The 19,514-nt window shown below is 51.2% G+C and overlaps 3 protein-coding genes across 6 annotated transcripts in view; all 3 read left to right on the top strand.

Moving 5' to 3' along the window:
* SIN3A (SIN3 transcription regulator family member A) overlaps positions 1-6,696 on the top strand; it is a 32,281-nt gene extending 25,585 nt beyond the window's left edge. For both annotated transcript variants that reach the window (XM_027887971.1, XM_027887960.1), the window contains exons 15-21: positions 17-590; positions 1,087-1,256; positions 2,371-2,544; positions 3,231-3,323; positions 3,663-3,757; positions 3,930-4,137; positions 5,487-6,696. In XM_027887971.1, the coding sequence (XP_027743772.1) occupies positions 17-590; positions 1,087-1,256; positions 2,371-2,544; positions 3,231-3,323; positions 3,663-3,757; positions 3,930-4,137; positions 5,487-5,717 (1,545 nt within the window). In that variant the 3' untranslated portion in view covers positions 5,718-6,696. The remainder of the gene's footprint in view (positions 1-16; positions 591-1,086; positions 1,257-2,370; positions 2,545-3,230; positions 3,324-3,662; positions 3,758-3,929; positions 4,138-5,486) is intronic.
* EDC3 (enhancer of mRNA decapping 3) overlaps positions 1-19,514 on the top strand; it is a 649,718-nt gene that overhangs the window by 455,054 nt on the left and 175,150 nt on the right. The window lies entirely within an intron of this gene.
* On the top strand, positions 8,557-19,118 carry MAN2C1 (mannosidase alpha class 2C member 1). The gene is made up of 26 exons (XM_027887985.1): positions 8,557-8,682; positions 9,048-9,173; positions 9,688-9,811; positions 10,044-10,114; positions 10,256-10,433; positions 10,907-11,096; positions 11,410-11,516; positions 11,678-11,788; positions 12,138-12,230; positions 12,359-12,475; positions 12,934-13,029; positions 13,315-13,460; positions 13,766-13,889; positions 14,061-14,182; positions 14,723-14,808; positions 15,285-15,455; positions 15,739-15,821; positions 15,992-16,086; positions 16,212-16,316; positions 16,508-16,664; positions 16,969-17,112; positions 17,207-17,316; positions 17,848-17,927; positions 18,044-18,189; positions 18,367-18,470; positions 18,555-19,118. Exons 1-26 carry the CDS (start codon positions 8,591-8,593, stop codon positions 18,691-18,693), a joined length of 3,117 nt encoding a protein of 1,038 aa, XP_027743786.1. The 5' UTR covers positions 8,557-8,590; the 3' UTR covers positions 18,694-19,118.

Raw genomic sequence — 19,514 nt, forward strand, 5'->3', positions numbered from 1 at the left:
TATTTCTCCTTTGTAGAGGCAAGAGCAGGCTTCAGAAGACAATGCTGGAGTGGCCACAGGCCCACACCTCTCACTAGCCTATGAAGACAAGCAGATCCTGGAAGATGCTGCATCCCTCATCATCCACCACGTGAAGCGGCAGACGGGAATTCAGAAAGAGGACAAGTACAAAATCAAGCAGATCATGTATCACTTCATTCCAGACCTGCTGTTTGCTCAGCGAGGTGAACTCTCAGATGTGGAAGAGGAGGAAGAAGAGGAAATGGATGTGGATGAAGCCACCGGGGCTGCAAAAAAGCACAACGGCGTTGGGGGCAGTCCTCCCAAAACCAAGCTGATGTTCAACAACACGACAGCCCAGAAGCTGCGGGGCATGGATGAGGTCTACAACCTCTTCTACGTGAACAGCAACTGGTACATCTTCATGAGGCTGCATCAGATCCTGTGCTTGCGGCTGCTGCGGATCTGCACCCAGGCCGAGCGGCAGATCGAGGAGGAGACGCGGGAACGGGAGTGGGAGAGGGAAGTGCTGGGCATAAAGCGAGACAAGAGTGACAGTCCTGCCATCCAGCTGCGACTGAAGGAGCCCAGTGAGTGCCTTGTGACGGAAGGCTGGGGGAGAAGGGTTGCTGCTGTTTGTAGCATGGCAACAGGGCTTGTTTGGTGTCTTCAGGCATGTGACAGCAGTGACCCTTAAAGATTGGGAGTTCTCTTTTCTTATCTCTGGGCAGCACTGGGGAGATGGGAAGATGTGGGGAACATGGGACTTGAATAGCAGAAGGATAATATGCAGTAGTTATTTCAGAAAAGCTTTCATTTTACACTTGTATCTTCAGCTTCCTAACTAATAAAAGTTTCTTAAAAAGTCTTTCAGAAATAAAAAGACCTCATGAAGGAGGCTAGAGCTAGAAAGCAACAGATTAAGAAAAGAACTGCGGCCTTAAAAGGAGTTAATTCTGTTCATAAAAGACGAGTTTAACCCTATTTCAGTAACTCTTCAGCTTGAGTAGGTCACCTGAGGACCAAAACTCCAAGCAACCTTTCCGGGGGGTGGTGTGTTCATCTCTCCCCTTCTCTCCTGTGCAGTGGACATCGATGTTGAGGATTATTACCCGGCCTTCCTGGACATGGTGCGCAACCTCCTGGATGGGAACATGGACTCGTCGCAGTACGAGGACTCCCTGCGTGAGATGTTCACCATCCACGCCTACATTGCCTTCACCATGGACAAGCTGATCCAGAGCATCGTTCGACAGGTGACTGCCAGCAAAGCCTGGGAAGTAGGTGGGACAGGGTGGAGAAAGCAGACAGGTTGTTTTCTGCACTGAGAACCCAGATTCACGTTGGAGGCAGGCAGAGTTTTGTATGCCTAAATGGAGAATGTCAGGGGTGAGAAGGTAGATTCAAGGTGGTTTTTAACCCTCATGTAGAGACATGGCAGAAGGTCATTTCTGATCCATTTAAATCATTGAGAATATCCTCTACATGTATACAGGGTTCTTTTTGTTTTCTGGATGTAAGTATTCAAAGCATTTGCAGAGTTTAAATTAGCTTTAACTCTGAAAAAAAATTAGCTTTTTTTTTAACTTAGCTTTAACTCTGAAAAAAAGTTAAATGACCTTTAAATAGTTCCTTTCCTTTCCATCAGTGCTGTAGGAGCCATGTGTGCCTTTTCTAAAAACATTTGTCTCTTTTTATTTGGCTGCTGGAGTAGCTCATTTTGGCTTTTAAACTCCAGTCCTTTTATTGGGCTGGTAGGAAGAATGTGTGAGCAAGGGAAAAATTCTTGGGGTGTGTTTTTGTACTACAAAGAACAAAAACAAACACAAGGGGCTGAAAGTGGAATGGGCTGAAAGGGGAATGGCCTGAAAGGCCTTTCCTCTTTCAGAAGAGTAGAGTTGCTCTTCAGATGCCCTTCAGTCCAGAGATTACCTGAACTCAGAAGACAGTTCAGAGACTTTTGATTTTTAAACTTGTACAAAATATGGATTTGATCCTAAACCTCCCACCCCTCTCTTCAAACACAGCAGCAGCCTCTTGGTGAGGACGGGATATAATCTGTCACGGCACTCTTGCCCTTCCTCCCCTGCTGCTGATCAGAATATTCCCTGCCTGTAGTTTTTCTCTGCGTAGTTGTACTTTGCCACCTCCTCATTTTTTTAAAGATATTGTGGCTTTTTTACATAGCAGCAGCGATCATCTGCAACGGGAAGAAGCTAAACTCATGCCTTTTCAACTTTTTTTTTCCTTTTGCTTGAGTGAGCTTAAATGCATTGTTTAAGCTCATGGTTTATTTCTTTCTACTCTGTGCCGATGGGCATGTAGCAGCCTCCCTGGCAAACACCTTCCCCCTGTTCTTCCTTTTTGCAGCTCCAGCACATAGTGAGCGACGAAATCTGCGTGCAGGTAACAGACCTTTACCTGTCGGAGAACAGCAATGGAGCCACGGGAGGTCTTCTCGCTTCCCAGTCTTCTCGTACGCTTCTGGAGGCCACGTACCAGCGCAAAGCCGAGCAGCTCATGTCGGAGGAGAACTGTTTCAAGGTAAAGCTGGGCTGTGAACCACAGTGTAAAAGCAGCACGAGCCTTTTAAGAAGGGAGAGGCACCAGTCTTTTAAAAAAAAAGACCCTTGTTCAGGCAGCCAGAAATGAAGGAAATTAACCCCATCCCAGCCAAAACCGGCACGCGTGTTGCCAGCTTTTGGGACATAGGTTAATGCTTCTGTAAGGGCCCCTCAGAAATGAGGTTCGAAGGAGCAGTATATTTCCTGGAACACCGATCAGTATTCCCTGTGCTTCACAGCAGCTTTGGGCTGTATCATACTGACTGCTTGGCTGCCACTGGTTTTAATTTGTTAGTTCAAATTCTCCTGTTTCTCTGGTGTCTCAGTTTTGTTGAATGTGGGGAGATTTGCTACTACTGCCTAGGCATTAAATCACTGCTGCCTGCATACACTGCTAATAAACCTGTGCTAATCAAATCCATACTTCCTTTGCCAAAGAGGCAGGAAGTGGTCAGGCCCTTTCTGAGCCTGTAAAGTACTTTGGATAAAAGCCTCAGTGTATGATATGTCTTCCTTTGCCCTCAAACTTATTTTGGGGGCTCAAGAGGGTTTCCCTTAAAACTCTGCCAACTTTCTTCATTCTCCCTTAGCCCCAATGAGAGGTGAAGGTGTTTTTTTTTCTATTTCAAACCTCTTACTGAAGTCCCTTCTGCTCTTCCTTTATAGCTGATGTTCATTCAGAGCAGAGGTCAAGTTCAGTTAACCATTGAGCTGCTGGACACAGAAGAGGAGAACTCAGATGACCCTGTGGAAGCAGAGGTATGGATGGCTTGTCCGGAGAGCTGACTGTGAGGGTCAGCGTTGCACTGGACCAGTGTGTCCAGCTGACTGGTGGTGTAGTCTGTTAGCACAAGACAAAGAAACATCAAAGCATGCCATAAAGCTTTCAATGATGTGAGCAGGCAAATCCTTCTTGGCTTATTTTGTGCTAGGAAATGCTCCAAACCCTACACTGTACCTGCCTTTTTGGGGATAAGATGCACGGAGCCTTCAAAAGTGATCTTGTGTTCATCTGTATGACTTCCAGCTTAGCCTCCTTAACCATCCCACGTTTGGTGGGAAGGCAGTGGCTGATGTGTGCTCTGTGCTTGATTTCAGCGCTGGTCAGACTATGTGGAGCGATACGTCAACTCCGATTCTACCTCCCCTGAGCTCCGGGAGCACCTGGCCCAGAAACCTGTCTTCCTGCCCAGGTGAGTGGCCAGGCTGAGCTGTGAGAGGACCTTGAAGACCATCTCATTCCATCTCCCTAGGCCAGGTTGCTCCAAGGCCTGTCCAACCTGGCCTTGAGATCCACCAGCTACATCCAGCCTGCTAGTGCCAGAGTGTGAACATTAATTCCAAGAGAGTTTCTCTGATTTGCAGGAATCTGAGGCGGATCCGTAAGTGTCAGCGTGGTCGGGAGCAGCAGGAGAAGGAAGGGAAAGAAGGAAACAGTAAGAAGTCCATGGAGAATGTGGAGAGCTTGGACAAGCTGGAGTGTAAATTCAAACTGAACTCCTACAAGATGGTGTACGTGATCAAATCGGAGGATTACATGTACAGGAGGACCGCGCTGCTGCGAGCTCAGCAGGTAGGAGTCAGCAGGAGAACTGGGGTGGGAGAGCCGATGTTTCCTGGGACCCGGGGAAAGGGAAGGAAGCATTGCCTCTCTGGCTGCTCTGGAGCTGTAAAAGTTTGAATTTATTCAAGATGACAAGAGCTTGTGACTCTGGATTGGTGAAATTCGGGAAGATTCTGTTGGAGAAAGCTGATTTGGTCATCTGAATGCTTTGACAACTCTTCTTGTCCCATGGGAATATTTCCATCCACTTTAGTGTTTAGATTTATAAAACAACCACTGGCCGTGTTTCTTGCTGATAAGATACAAATAATGGCTTTATTTCATTAGTTCCAAAGTAATTCTGTTAAACTTGCATCCACGTCAGATGAGTGTTTTATTGCAGTAGCGACTCTTTCAAACGCTGATAGTGAGGATTTTGATTGAATTCCATCTGTCCCATTCAATTGGCACAAACCTCAAGAAAAAGCAAGCTCATAAACAGAGAATCTGAACACAGATTCTTGAAGTGTTAAATGTATAGTGTGCAGCATAGACCTTGGTTATGGGAATACATTGAAGGATCTGTGGAAGCTACATTGTATTTTGGATACAAATCTATTGGATTCAGCAGTTAACACCACAGAGCAGTCAGTCTTTGGGAGAAGAACAAAACAAATAATAAAATCCGTAAGTTTTAATTTGGAAGTTTAATCATACTGCCTGTTTTCAATTATGATTGTAGCCATGGCTTTATACCATCTGTCTGGGATTTTACATTCCTTAGGCAGACACTTTTTCTCAAAAATGTGCACAGTTCTTCCTCTCCTGATGTTTCTGTTAAACCAGAGCTTCTCAAGCCTTTTAGACCTGACCCAAGTCTTAATTTTCCATAGTAGTTGTATCTCCATTTTGGCATGCTGAGCTTGCTCTTTCTTGGACTGTACCCCTCTGTGGGAACTGGAGACAGACCCCGAGGGCTGGGAAGAGCAGGACTTGCCTGGTCCTGGGTGCTGGAGGAGAAAGAAGAGAAGACAGCAGCATCTTCTGGGCAATGCCCAGAAGGGACTCTCAGCTAGGCATGCAACTTTCAGACTCCCGTGGGCTGTGTTCTGTATCCCCAGCCTGAAAGCTGCTGTATTAAACAAAGAACATAAACCTTTTGATATTTCTGAGCCCATTTTGCTCCTAATTTTCTTGGGAGAGGAGAGCTGGGGGACCTTAATCGGAGCTTTCCCTCTGTCATTAGCCCAGTGTCTGCATTACCAATTCCCTCTGTGTTTGATCCCCTTGGTTGTGTCAACCAATACCCGAGCTTTGTGTAACGCTGCAGTTTCGAGGCCAAAGCTGCCTTTTTCTAACACCTCTCCCTGTTTCTGTAGTCCCACGAAAGAGTGAGCAAGCGGCTGCACCAGCGGTTCCAGGCCTGGGTGGACAAATGGACCAAGGAGCACGTGCCCCGCGAAATGGCAACCGAGACAAACAAGTGGCTCATGGGTGAAGGGTTGGAGGGCTTGGTGCCCTGCACCACCACCTGTGACACAGAGACCCTGCACTTTGTCAGCATCAACAAGTACCGTGTCAAATACAGCACAATATTCAAGACACCCTAGAAGTCCCCCGGGGCGAGGGAAGAGCCCGGGAGATGTGTGTGTGTGCGCGCGCATCCAGGGAAGGAGGAAGATGCCTTTCTCCCCTCACTGTGTATCTCCGTAACATGGCCACTTGACTAGTGCGTGGCTGGTACAACCCGTCACCAGCGGGATTCCCTGTGGGGATGTGGATCTCCGCCTAGGACCGCGGGCTGCCGGCCCTTTTTGGGTGAGAAGGGCCCTTCTCTGAACTGAGCCATCCCAGAGAAACACAACAAGCTCGTACACACCAGCAGCATTGAGGCTTTGACTCCCCGGAGGCCCTAAGCGGCGAGGAAGGAGAACTGGATGCTCTCCATCACTGGACCACTTGGATGTGTCCCCAAAATCCCCAGGTGCCTGTCACCACTGGATTCTCCTCCCTTTATGGGCTCTGGCACGGGGCCATGGGGCAGCAGACCCTGGGTTTTCTCGCTCCCTCTTCTCCCTCCCAGGCTGGACTCACCCCGTGCAGATCGGTCTGTCCTTTCTAGTGCCAGTGGAACTGTTTTATTTTTATTTTGGGTTGGTTTGGTTTTTTTTTTTTGTACCTGCTTGTTTACTAGACTCTCCTAGTGCCATGCACCAGCTTTTCACACACATGTACGTACACACACACAGCAGAGAACAACACGATTTTAACATGTTACCCTCCTTTTTTGTAAATAAATGTACAAATTGTCAATTTTTTGGGGGGTTTTTGTTTGTTTGTTGGTTGGTTGGTTTTTGTTTTGTTTTTTTTTTTAATTAAAGAAAGTATGCTCGATGTGCTAGCATAACTGTACTAGCTTCTTGTGTACCATAGTACCAGGTGGCTTGATAATTAGTACTGACAGACAGACAGACCGATGGAGACATTTATTACACTTTTTACCAAAGGGAGTTACCATTGTAGTGCTTTTGTGTGGAAACTTTTTTCTCCTTTTTTTGTAAATAAAAGAAATAATGTCTTTGTTCTTAACTGGAGGAAGACACTCGCTCACCCACGGCCCTGTTCCTGGTCTGAAAGGCACTGTGCAATATACAGTTTTTGGGGTGGGGAAGGGGAGGGAAGGGAGGTGTATGAATTTTATAAGATTGGCTTCACAATCCAGGAGGAAAAAGCAGAGGTAGCATGTGTGTTTGGGGGTTAAACAACTGAGGTATAAGCAGCCTATAAGCGATATAAATATACAATATAAAGTTTTAATTTTTTTTTTTTTTTTAATTTTAGGGTTTTTTTCTGGTGGGTAATTTTTATCCACCTTGTCTTCCAGCTCCAAGGATCTTTGCTTTTGGGAAGTGTTGCTGAGCAACTTAGCTGGAGATGATTGCGCTGATAGATTTTTCCTTTTCTGTTTTGGAGAAAACATCACGGGAAGTACCAAACCAGTATTTTACAGAGCTGCTCAGAGCTGTGCGTGTTTGTGTGTATGTGCAAGAGCAGAGCGAGGGGTAGAGGTGTCTGGGTGCGTTTCACTCCTGAAATCCACATATGGGATATGCACTTTTTAAGTAGATAAGTTTAACACCAGCAGATATTTAAAACTCAGGGGAAGATTCTGTTCTTAAAAATAAAGAACTCAGCACAGACTGTGTAAAACCATGACAGCCACAACTGCAGTCTCCTCAGAGGGGGCAGCTTTGCTTTCACAAATCCATGCTGCCAGCCCTATGGCTTCCATCACCCCTGGTTGGGGAGCCACAAGCAGGGCTTTGCCACTGCTTCAACCTCTCCCATGGATTTACTGTATTTTAAGACAGCAGGTTCATAAAATCATAGCATGGCCTGGGTTGAAAAGGGACCTTAAAGATCATCCAGTTCCAGGTTGTCTCCTGGCATGGGAACTCCCTCCCTTCCACAGGCCCTTGGGGGCCACTACTCATTGGCAGCCAACGCACAGCAGGCAGATCTGGAACTGGTATGGAGAAGGGGAAAGAGAGGGAAGAGAGAGCCCAGTGGGGAATATTCACACGTTGCCAGCAATAACTTATCTGTCTCGTTTCTCCTCCTTTGCTGTAACCAGGCAGGGAGGGGCTCTTGCGTGTCCTCTTCCATTCCAAAGGTGTCATTCGTGCTCCCCTGCTACTTCCCCCCTTTTTTTATCCTGCTATATGCTCAAGGTGACCCGGAAGGGAAAACTTTGGGTGATCTAGACTTTTGACCAGTTTAGAAGTAACAGCTTTTGCTGCTTTTGGTGCGTGTCTTATCCCAGGAGCCTGTGCTTGCATATCACTGAGGCAAGGGCGGCTGGCCAGGTCCCCAGCACACACCTCTGCCTCCGGTGCTCCGATGCCAGCTCTGCTCCCAGCCTGTACGATAGCAGGGGTTTAATATTTTTTTTTTTTTACTTTTTTTTTTCTTTCCTGTTTCCATTCTATTTGATCTTGCTTTTTGTATTCCGTAACGTGATCCTCGGCCCACGACCCATGCGATTTCTATACCGGTGTTTTAAACTCGAAGGGGGCACAGTATTTCCATTAAAGCGTCATGGCTGAGCATCGCGTACAGATTCTTCCTTCCCTCATGACGATACGCAGTGGCTTTTTTTTTTTTTTTTTACTGGGGGGGGGCGATTTTGAGGCAAAGCGGGGTGCCGAGGAGACGAGGTGGGGGTGCAGGATTGATGAGGCTGAGGGACCGGCGATGAGGCGGGTTCTGCCGCCTCACACGCGGGGAGCATAGGGCGGGCCCGGCCCTCCCCGGGACAGGCCCTCAGCCCCGCAGAGCACCTTCGGGTGGCCGCCCCGAGGCGGAGGCGGCCCGGCTGGAAGCGGGATTCCAGGGTTCCAGGACTCCCGGATTCCGGGATTGCGAGCTCCGGCACTGCCGGGCCGCGCCTGCGCCGCGCGGGGCGGGCGCCGCCACAGCCGCCATGGCCGCGCCCAGGCACAGGCGCACGGCGCTGGAGCGCGTCGACAAGTTCCTCTCCGACATCTACTTCACCGACTGCAACCTGCGGGGCAGGTGGGCAGCGGGGAGGCCTCTCTGCGCCTCCCCCGGGGCGCTGGTGGGCGGCCGGGACAGCTGGCGTGTGTCCCCTTGGGAGGGGGGGGAACACCCTGCCCTCGGGCGCTGCCGGCTGCGGGGCTCGGGGTGGGGGCTCGGTGAACACACACCAAGGGAGCAAATCACACACAGACACACACCCCGGCTCTCCCTGGTCCACCAGCCTCTCTAACACGGCGCTTTACTACTCTGTGATCTGTTAATCCTGTTGAGGGTGTTGAGTAGCAGCTGGGGCAAACAGGGTGCTCCCTGTCCCACCCCCGGGCTCGCCCTTGCGGGACCGACCGTACTAATTAATATGTCCTGGCCGTCTTCCACCTCAGGCTTTTTGGGGATCGCTGTCCACTGGCATCGCTCTCCTGCTTCCAGACTCCGCGGCGCATCTCTTACGATGAGGCTGTTGTGGGGGAATTCAGGCCGGCTGAAGTGGGGGAGTCCTTCGGGCCCACGTGAGTACAGGCTTTCGGTGGTGCTGTGACCGTGGCGGGGTTGGAGCTCATGTCTCATGAGTGTGTGAGCCCTCACGAGCTCTTAAATGCCGAGGAAAGGAGATGATGATCTTCTTCCCCCTGAGTGCTCGAAGGTGTCTGCCCAGAAGACCCTGGGGAGATTTCATGAGGAAACAGCCCGAGTTGTATCAGTTTCCCAGGAAAGTGAGAGCTGGTTGTGATCACTGTTGTGTCCCTGATGCTTAGGAGGGGAGGATGTTTGCTTTGTCAAGTTTGGGAGAAGATTTTTATCCCACCATTGGTCAGACAAGATACCACTGACTGTTTCTCTGGGGTCCCAGAGGGGCGTGGATTAAATCAGGTCTATACAGACAGGTGGCATTGCTGCATTTGAATCCCATCAAACTCGTGGGCTGCCCTCACTCAGCTTTCTCCATGGAGGCTCTGAGGAAGTGTGCTTTCCCTGGGGAGAAGGTCACACTGTGGGCTGAGGTTGCTACGTGCTGTCTTCCAGGTGGGAGACATGCTGGTTTAAGGTGGAGCTGAGCATCCCCCCGGCATGGGCAGGGCGGGAAGTGCACTTCGTCTGGGAGAGCGATGGGGAGGGCATGGTATGGCGAGATGCCCAGCCTGTCCAGGTAAGGAGGCTTGGATCAGGGGTGTGCCAGCTGCCCTGCTATGTACTGAATGGCGAGTTTTTACATCCCTGCTGTGCTGTGTGGTGGTGCCTGCAGGGTTTATGTTGCTGCTGGGGCAGCAGCAGCAGCTTCTGTGCTGATTGTTCTTGTGGGAATCATTATCTCACACCGTATGGGACCAGACCCCTCCATCCGGCTGGACTTTGGTTGAATGTGCCGTCTTCCTGTGCAGGGTTTGACCAAGGAAGGTGAGAAGACCAGCTACATCCTGACAAGCAGCCTAAAAGAGTCAGAGCCCCACAGGTGGGTGGTCAGTCAAGCCAGAGCCCCTTGCCACTGTGTGAGCTTGGTATTGTTGGAAGACAGGAGACCAGGGTGAGACATTTTCATCTGTGTCCTGGTGCTTGTGACCTGCTCCCTGATGGTTTCCTTTTGGTCCCCCAGCCTGACGCTGTACGTGGAGCTGGCCTGCAATGGGCTCTTTGGAGCTGGCAAGGGCAGCATGATTGCCCCTCCCGACCCAGACAGGAGGGTCACCCTGAACAAGGCTGAGCTGGTCGTCTTCAACAGAGATGTCTATGAACTGCTGGTAGATATGGAAATACTGCTGGACATGGCCCGGGTATGGGAGCTCCTTCTCTTCCCTTCTTTCACCCTTTCCATAACTTCGTTGTATCTCCTCCTCCTGCCATTCCATGACTTGAGGCCCTGGAGGAGAAAATGTTTGCTGCTTCTGCTTTAGCACAGTTGACTCTGTCTAGACGTGTTGATCCTTGTGGGTCCCTTCTAACTCAGCATATTCTAGAATAGGGAAAAACTGAATACAGTGAAGCCGTAGGTGTTTTTTCATCCACTTTCTGTTCCAAAGCAGCATCTGTTAACCTGAGTCCCCTGGGATGTGCATATGTATAACCTTGATTTAGAAGGCGTGTGAGAAAAGGCATAAGGTTGTGTTTGTGAAGCAGGGACATGGTGTTTACCTGGTACCTCTGGCTGAGGCAGATGTTGGAAAGCGGTACCAGGTTCTCCCTGAGGCAGATGACATCTGAGCTGATACAGTGGCCAGAGTAAAACTGTTATGCCTCCCAACCCCAGCTTCTCGGGGAGGAAAACCAGAGGAGTTTCCAGGCACTGTACACTGCCAACCAGATGGTCAATGTGTGTGATGTTATGGACCCCTCCACCTTCCCTGCTGCCCGTGACCTGGCTGCTGCCATCTTTAACCAGAAGAACGGCGAGAGCCAGCACATCATCCATGCCATGGGGCACTGCCACATTGACTCTGGTGAGAGCAGCACACGCTCCCTCTTCGCTCACGTGGAGGCCAGGGCATGCTGCCCCAGGGGAGAGGGGGCTGCCCTGGGTCTTCAGGCACAGGCACCATGCCCCGAGGCACACAGCTGGTTTTTCACGGAGGCAGGGGAATGTAGAATGCCCTTTGGAGCACTGGTGGGGCTGGGGATGAGGGATGAATTATAGACTACCATCTTCCATCTCCTGCACTTCACCCCTCGATTTACTGTCCCGGGGTGGGTTTCAGAGGGGTACCAGCTCCAGGAGGAGCTTGTGTTGAGTAATAACTATACCTGTCCCCACAGCCTGGCTGTGGCCATATGAGGAGACCATCCGTAAGTGTGCTCGAAGCTGGGTCACCGTGATCCGTCTGATGGAGCGCAATCCGGAGCTCACCTTTGCCTGCTCCCAGGTGAGTGATCTCTCTCTGGAGACCTCTCCTCTGCTCATGGCATGTTGCTTCTCCAGCAAAAAGAGATGGGGGGGAGTGACCAGAAGGGTTGCAGAGAGGAGGGACATCGGTGTGGAGCAGTGGTGGGGAGCTGAGGCTGATTGATCTCTGTTCTCTGGCAGGCGCAGCAGTTTGAGTGGGTGCGGAGCTGGTACCCTGGGCTCTATGCACAGATTCAGGACTTCGTGGCCAAGGGGCAGTTCATTCCTGTTGGAGGCACCTGGGTGGAAATGGTGAGTAGCACAGTGAGCCTGGCTTGCCAAACTTTCTCTGTGCCATGCTTCTGGGACTGGCCTGGCACTGGAGGGGACAGCAGAGCATTTGCTAAGCCTGTCTGGTTGGTGATGGTCTCCGAGCCTAGGAACAGCAGCTGAAGTGTCTAGCCTAGCAAAAATGCAATCCTTCTCCCATATCATTCCCTGAGAAAGGATCTTTGCACTCACTGAGCTGTGTTCCTCCTTTTTCCCTCTGCCAAGCTCTCTTCAGTTCCTCCCTGTGGTCTCCAGGTCAGGTGGATGGGAATGGGGGTCCCTTTCCCCAGTGCCTGGCCTGCCTCACAGACTCCCTGTGCCTTCCCCCCAGGATGGGAACCTGCCCAGTGGGGAGTCCATGGTGCGGCAGTTCCTCCAGGGACAGAGGTTCTTCCAGGAGCAGTTTGGCCGAATCTGCTCAGAGGTACTTGTTCTTTTCCAGCACACCTTCCTTGCACACCATCTCCTTCTACTTCTAGATGTGTGTGAGGTTTGCCTGACTCATGTCTCTCTCTCTCTCTCTCCCTCTGCTCCTGTTACTTCTCCTCCCAGTTCTGGCTGCCGGATACATTTGGATACTCAGCCCAGCTGCCCCAGCTGATGCGTGGCTGTGGGATTCAGCGGTTCCTCACACAGAAGCTCAGCTGGAACCTTGTGAATACCTTCCCGGTGAGCTGTGCTTCCCTTCTTTCCAGGGGATGGACGTGTGGATTCTGGAGTCTTCTGCAGGGCTGGACCTGTTGGTTCCACAGTCCTTCAACTCAGCTGACACAGGCTCTGCTTCCAGAAGCCACTAGTTTTTGGTGATAGCAATGTCCTGTCAGATTTCAGGGGAGGAAAAGGTCATGGTTTGATATTCCAGCTGGGCCCCTGGCCTATAAATTCTTTCTGCTTCCAGACAGGGAGCTGTGACTTGTGTGCAGGTCCAGCAGACAGCAAATCCAGCCTCTCCCTGCTGTCCCCTGCCCTTGTGGCATTCCCTGTCCTTGTGCAACTGTCTCCTTGCACTGATCCATCAGGGTATCCTACAGCTTCATGGAGAGAAACTGAAGGCCCAGTTTGAATCCTCAGGGGGCTGTGGAATGTCTGTCCCCTGTGCACCACATTTTCCTTTTTCTCCCCTCCAGCATCACACCTTCTTCTGGGAGGGCATTGACGGTTCCCGAGTCCTGACCCATTTCCCCCCTGGTGACTCCTATGGGATGCATGGGCTTGTGGAGGAGGTGAGTGAGACCTGCACGTGAAGTTGCCAGACTGTTGGAGCCTCCTGGGAGAGGGCATTGCCTGGGAAGGGAGCGGGATAGCTGGCAGCATTGTTGGATAAAGGTTGTTTGGATGCCTGGCAGTTGATTGCCTGCTTTTCAGATGTGCCTGTGCCTGATTTTTGGCAGTTTGGGCTGGGAAGGAGGGTCAGGACTGGGCTTTGCATCCTAAAGGCTGACCTAACTTTCTTGTGGGAGCTGGGGATGGGTGCCAGGGGTATTGCAGCTGCCCGAAAATCCCTCCAGGTGCTGAAGACAGTGAAGAACAACAAGGACAAAGGATATGTGAACCACAGTGCATTCCTCTTTGGCTTTGGAGATGGCGGAGGGGGCCCCACACAGAAGATGTTGGATAGGATGAAGAGAATGAGTGACACAGATGGGCTGCCAAGGTGAGAGGAAATCTCTCTTCTGGCAGGAGCACTTGCTTTGAGCCAGGCCTGGCCTTCAGCAGTGCTAAAAGAAAGGGATCAGTGCCAAAAGAAAGCTTTCTCTTGGCAGAGGGACAAGCAAGCTGGGAGGGATTTTCAGGGGTCTCTCTATCATCAAGAGCTGTAAGAACAGGTACACAGGGCAACCATGTGGAAGTTTCTGAGACCTTGGTTCCAGGACTGTCAACTTTCCAGAATGGGATGCAAAATCAGCCATGTCCCAGGCTTCTCCCTGGCTCATCACTGTATGTGTGTCTCTCCCACAGGGTGCAGATCTCAACTCCTGACCAGCTCTTTTCTGTCCTGGAGAAGGAGTCATCGCAGCTGTGCACCTGGGTGGGAGAGCTCTTCCTCGAGCTGCACAATGGCACGTACACCACCCAGGCCCAGGTGAGGGTCCCCACGCCCAGGCCATGCAAACTCGTGACACCTGCAAGTAACCATCCTTCCTGCACTGGAGCTGGGTTTCTGCTGCTGGTGTGAGAGTTCTACTCCTAGCTACTGATTTCCTGACACTCAGGAAATATATATATTTATATATATGTATCTACTTTATACCAGATAAAGAAGGGGAATCGAGAGTGTGAGCGGATACTCCATGACGTCGAAGTGCTCAGCGCCTTGGCTGTGGCACGGGACAGTGTGTTCCAGTACCCTGCCAGCCAGCTGCAGCGGCTCTGGAGGTGAGGGAGTACAGGAGCAGTGCTGGTACTTGGAGAGGATTCAGTACTGCTGCACTGTGTGTAGCTTACCTACCACTGTCTGTAACCGCTTCCATGAACTGATTGGGGATCCACCTGGAAAGCATTTGGTGCTTTGCTTAATTCTCCTGTTGGAAGATATAACTTCAAACCCTCACTACTCTGCTGTCTGAAAGCTTCATTTCCAAACCTAAGCTTATTCCTCCCCAGTTTTGACTTGTCTGAACTTGTGCAACAACATATCTGGTAGCCTTGGGGGATGAAAAGAAATAGCTCTTACTCCCCGTGGTTGTGCTTCACTAAGATGACAGTTGACAGGCCCTAACATAAAGGGATTTAGAGGGTGCTATGGAAAAAATCCTTTTCTTTGAAGTGTTGGCTAATGGGAGTATAAGGAACAGTTATTAAGTTTGTCTGTCTTGCAAACAGGGCTCTTGTTTGAGAGAAGAACTTTCTGGCTTGTTCTAAGCCAGAGCAAATCCAGTGCTTTCACATCCTCACCTGGGTTCTGCTCTCTTTTAGGTTATTGCTACTCAACCAATTCCATGATGTCCTGCCAGGCAGCTGTATCCAGCTCGTGGTTGAGGATGCCCTGCAGTACTACACGGGTGAGCAGAGGTTTGGCTAGGAGGGCACTTTCTTGCCAGAGCACACTGGGTCCTGCCTGGTGGGGCTGCAGTGATTTCAATCCTAGACTACCAGGGCAAGCCTGTGTAGATATATGTGTCTGAAATAGTGTTAAATTAGCAGGGGATCCAAGGGATTGGAAACTATCCCAATTTATTGACTTTTCTGCTAGCTGCTGGCATGCCAGGATAGACCCCCACGAAGGTTTGCTCCTGCCTGCTCATGGGTCCTTGCAGGAGCTTAGTTTAGCCAGAATTTTCCAGCTGAGCTGGCATAGCTCATTGTAATCTTGTAATAACAAAGTTAAGAATAATTATACACTTGAATTACTTACTAATAGATAATAATAATTAACGATAATTAGTAATTGTAGCTTGGCAGGAGATAAAGTGTGTGTACGCTGCAGAGGAGCACCAGAAGCTCTCTCAGATCCAACTTAGGCCCTTTTGTCGTACAGAGATCCGCAGGATTGGTGCTGGGCTGCAGGAGGAGGCTGTGCAGTCCCTGTGCAGGGATCTGCTGCAGCCCAAGGAAGGGAGCACCGAAAGCACCCTTGTGTTGAACACTTTGCCCTGGGAACGCACCGAGGTGATCTCCAGGCCTGGGCCAGATGGAACAGAGACTTTGGGTATGTCTGACCTGGGATAATTCTTGGATCAGAATTTCCTACAAGGGCAGAGTCAGCTAACGAAGAAATACTCCGCCTCTCCCTGCCCTGGGGAGGGCTTTACTGGCTGTTCAGACTCTTCCTTGGACAACTTGAAATGGAATAAAGTCCCCTGAAGTGTGGATGAAGAAGAAGAGGGTATGAGAGGAGGTAGTAGGTCTGATATGAGAGCACTAGGGCAGCACAGTGTGACTTAAGTTTCAGTCTGGGGCAGATGCTGGAATAGAACCTCTTTGCTTTCCAGCTCTCGTGACGGTCCCCAGCATGGGTTATGCTCTAGTGAGGGAGCCATTGCTGCCCTCTCAGCCTGTGTCAGTGAGGAAGCAGGTAAGCACAAGGCAGTTTTCTTCAGATCTCTGTTCCCTGTGTCAAAGGTTGATTGGGGAGAATTCTTAAGGAATCCAGCATCCAGCAAATCCACATACTAAATTTGCAACTGAAGCACTCAGTTCCTGCAGTTGTGGGTCCGTGACACCTGTTTCTGGCATTTTTCCAAGGAGGATGGCTCCATTACCATGGAGAATGGGGTGATTGCTGTCTGCCTGGACACGATGGGGCACCTGACCTCACTTCGGCTGCTGGACTACGAGAGGTCTGTGTCACCCAGTCACTGGCCCCAGGCTCCTCAAACCTCTCCCAGGACCACTTCTCACTGTACACTCTTGTCCACTGCCAATCCTTCTGATGCTGCTGTTTCTCTGTTCCACTTTCTTTCAGAGAGTCGGTCCCAGATGGCTGCTATGCCAACCAGTTTGCACTCTTTGATGATGTTCCCCTCTACTGGGATGCCTGGGATGTGATGGATTATCACTTGGAAACCAGGTAGAGGAGCAGTGCAGACAGCACTTGGATTTTGACATTGCCCTGAGATTCTTGCCTCCTCTGTCAGTCCTAGCTGTAAAAGAGCATTCACTCTGGAGAAGTGAGTGCCTGCTGTGTGGGAGGCTGGACTGGGATTCGGGAACCTGGATCTACTAGGATGAGACCATCTCTGCATTCATTCCTTTGTCTAGGAAGCCAGTGACCACGCTGCTGAAGCCTCTGGAAGTCACCCTGGCTGGGGGCCTGCGGGGAAGTGTGAGGTTCTCCCTGCAGGTCGAGAAAAGCAGCACCTTAACCCAGGAGATCATCTTGGATGCCACGTGTCCATACCTCCGCTTCCTGACCCAGGTTTGGCCCATGGCTGCTGCATGATACCAACATCCCATGCAGCAGGAATTATATTCCCCCTCCTGTTTTCTTCCCTGGAACCCCCCACTGCCTGTCCTCCTCTGCCTTAAGGGAAGGCAGGCTGAGGGTGGGAGAGTCCCGAGGGACAAAGGTGGAAGAATTCATCCTGGTGCTGAGACACTGGTGTGGTTTTATTGTAGCTTATGTGGGCCGGGTGCGAGCCAGCTGCTGCACACCAGGAAAGGAAAAGTGGGGCTTCTGCCTGTCAGACCCTCTGGTGATGCCCTTCTGCTCTCACATTTAGGTTGAGTGGAAGGAGGCTCACAAGTTCCTGAAGGTGGAGTTCCCTGTGCAGGTCCGGAGCGCAAACGCCACCTACGAGATCCAGTTTGGACACATACAGCGGCCAACACACTGGAACACGTCCTGGGACTGGGCTCGGTTCGAGGTGAGAGGGAAGGTGGTCTGGTCCCCGGATCGAGCTGCTCCTGCTCCTGGCAGTGGCTCTCTGTAGTGAGCCCATCCCTCGGTACCTGCTGCAGGTGTGGGCTCACAAGTGGATGGATCTCTCTGAGCACGGCTTCGGGGTGGCTCTGCTGAACGACTGCAAATACGGGGCATCAGCCCACAGGAACATCCTCAGCCTCTCTCTGTGAGTTGCAGATGGATGAGGGGGGAGCTGCTGCAGGTACCTTATCTTGTGAGGTGTCTCTTGGAACTCAAGGCAACACCTGGTCCTAAGTGACCTTAGTTAATAAAGAAATAGTCTGATGGGTGTATCTTGTCTGAGAATTTGGCTGACTTACCTTACAACTAATTCCCGTGAGCTATGCTTGTGGATAATCCAGGAGAGATGAGATTTTTCTGTTGTCAGCCAAAACATACCCCAGGAGGGAAGGCTTAACTAGAGGGAAGGAACCGCAGTGTTAATGTTACAGGTGCATACAAAACTGAAAGAAACTGCCTATTTCGGTTTGACTCAGCCACAATTTCACAGGAAGACACCTAAGTTTTTCAGCTTCTGGGGCTGTCCAGGGTCTGTTTGCTGTTGCATGTTTGCTTCCACCCCTGGGCCCAGGTAGCGAGGGGAGCAGTTGTCTTGTCACAGTGCTCCTCTGGCTCTACTCTCTGAGACAGTGGGTGCTGCCAAGACACCAGTCTCACTAACATCTTGTTGCCTTAGGCTGAGAGCACCCAAGTCCCCCGATGCCACAGCAGACATTGGGCACCACCAGTTCACCTACGCCGTGATGCCTCACCGGGGTGAGTGACAGGCCCCGTAGGAACACGCAGGATGGGGGATGCGCCAGTGAGCCTTGGGGTGAGCGTGTCTCTGACTGTGCACGTGCAAAGCCTGGCTAGAGGTTCTTGTGATGCAGGTTCCTTCCAGGAGGCTGGTGTGATTCAGCGCGCCTACAACTTGAACTTCCCCCTCCATGCGGTCCCTGCCAGCTCTGCGCAGTGCCCAGCCTGGAGTGCCTTTTCTGTCAGCTCACCTGCCATCGTGCTGGAGACTGTCAAGCAGGCAGGTGCTGGGGCAGAGGTGGGGAGGGCAGAGGGGGTTAAAGGTGCCATTGTTGAGCATGGCTTGCTCTTTCCCCCACACTGAGTGGCGGTTAGGCTCAGCTGAGCGGAACCACTTGGGTTGGAGAGGCTGTGCTTGTGTCATTTGTCTGAACTCCCACCTGCACTGTCCCCAAAGGCTGAGGGCAGACCTGAAGCTATGGTGGTTCGGCTCTACGAGGCGTATGGCAGCACGGTCACTGCCTGGCTCCAGACCTCCCTCCCCATCAAGGAGGCGATGCTGTAAGTCCGTGGACCGTGCCAAAGGGCTGGGTGTGCGTGGGGATGGAGATCCGTCCCTTCAGCCTCGTATGCTTCCCTCCTCAGCTGCGACCTCCTGGAGCGGCCAACTGCACGGGGCTGCCTGCCGCTGGGACAGCAGGGCTTGAGGCTCTCCTTCACACCCTTCTGCGTGCTCTCTGTCCTCTTGGTCTTGAGCCGTGACACCATCCACCGCTCTGGCTGATGCTGCAGCAACCTGGACCAACACTGTGAGCTCAAATCACAGCCTGAGCCTTCCTTGATCCCAAGAGCTGTACAACACAGCAGTTCCAGAGCAGGGCAGTCTCCCCACCTAGACCTTGGAGAGCAGCAATGGAGAACCACACCACATTCCTCAGGGAAGGAGGACAGTTGCCCACTGCCCAACCAGGGCAGGTGAGCTTGAGTGCTGAGCTCTCTGTAGTGTGGATAAGGGTGTGGACAGGCTGGTGGCCCCGCATAGGCCCTGCTCCAGCCCCAGGAGCAGCAGCTTCCACAGTGGCTCCTGTGTCTCAGCCTTCATTTTGTCTAGCAGTGACTATAAAAAACACACTCTACTGCTTCTTCCCTCCCTCCGCCTGCCCCTTGCACTGCCCTTGCTGATGGAGAACACAAATAAACAAGAGAATTCCATCAAGCTCCAGCCTGTTTTCTTAACTTACTTTCAGGTAATTGCAGTGACCTGCCTCCTCCCAGGTGCTTTGCTGTAGCTGCTGCTGCTGCCTTTGTGTCCTCCTCAGCAGGATCTCTCTACTCCTGGAACTGGGGAGGCAGAGCTTACCTTTACTTTGGGGGAGGTGAGGTGGAGGGAAAGCCTGCTGCAGCCCCTTGAGGAAGAGGGGTTATCCTTATCATGAAAAGGCATGCACAGTGATTTCTACACAAAATATTTTATTATTTAGTCAGCTAAAAACAGTGATTGGAGCAGCAGCCAGAACGGGAAGAGATAACCCAATTTTAGGCAGAGGGAAGAGTCAGAGTCCAGCACAATGTAAGGTCCTGGCTTTCCCCTCAGATGCCTCTGGA

Source organism: Empidonax traillii, unplaced genomic scaffold (assembly GCF_003031625.1).
Source record: "Empidonax traillii isolate 1590-97213 ecotype Southwest subspecies unplaced genomic scaffold, ASM303162v1 scaffold12:size2584012, whole genome shotgun sequence".
Classification (NCBI taxonomy): domain Eukaryota; kingdom Metazoa; phylum Chordata; class Aves; order Passeriformes; family Tyrannidae; genus Empidonax; species Empidonax traillii.

Coding starts and splice junctions, on each gene's coding strand:
- MAN2C1 (XM_027887985.1), top strand. CDS start 8,591: ATGGCCGCGCCCAGGCACAGGCGCACGGCGCTGGAGCGCGTCGACAAG. Junction 9,174..9,687: donor GGGGAGTCCTTCGGGCCCAC/GTGAGTACAGGC, acceptor GCTGTCTTCCAG/GTGGGAGACATGCTGGTTTA. Junction 11,517..11,677: donor TCACCTTTGCCTGCTCCCAG/GTGAGTGATCTC, acceptor GTTCTCTGGCAG/GCGCAGCAGTTTGAGTGGGT.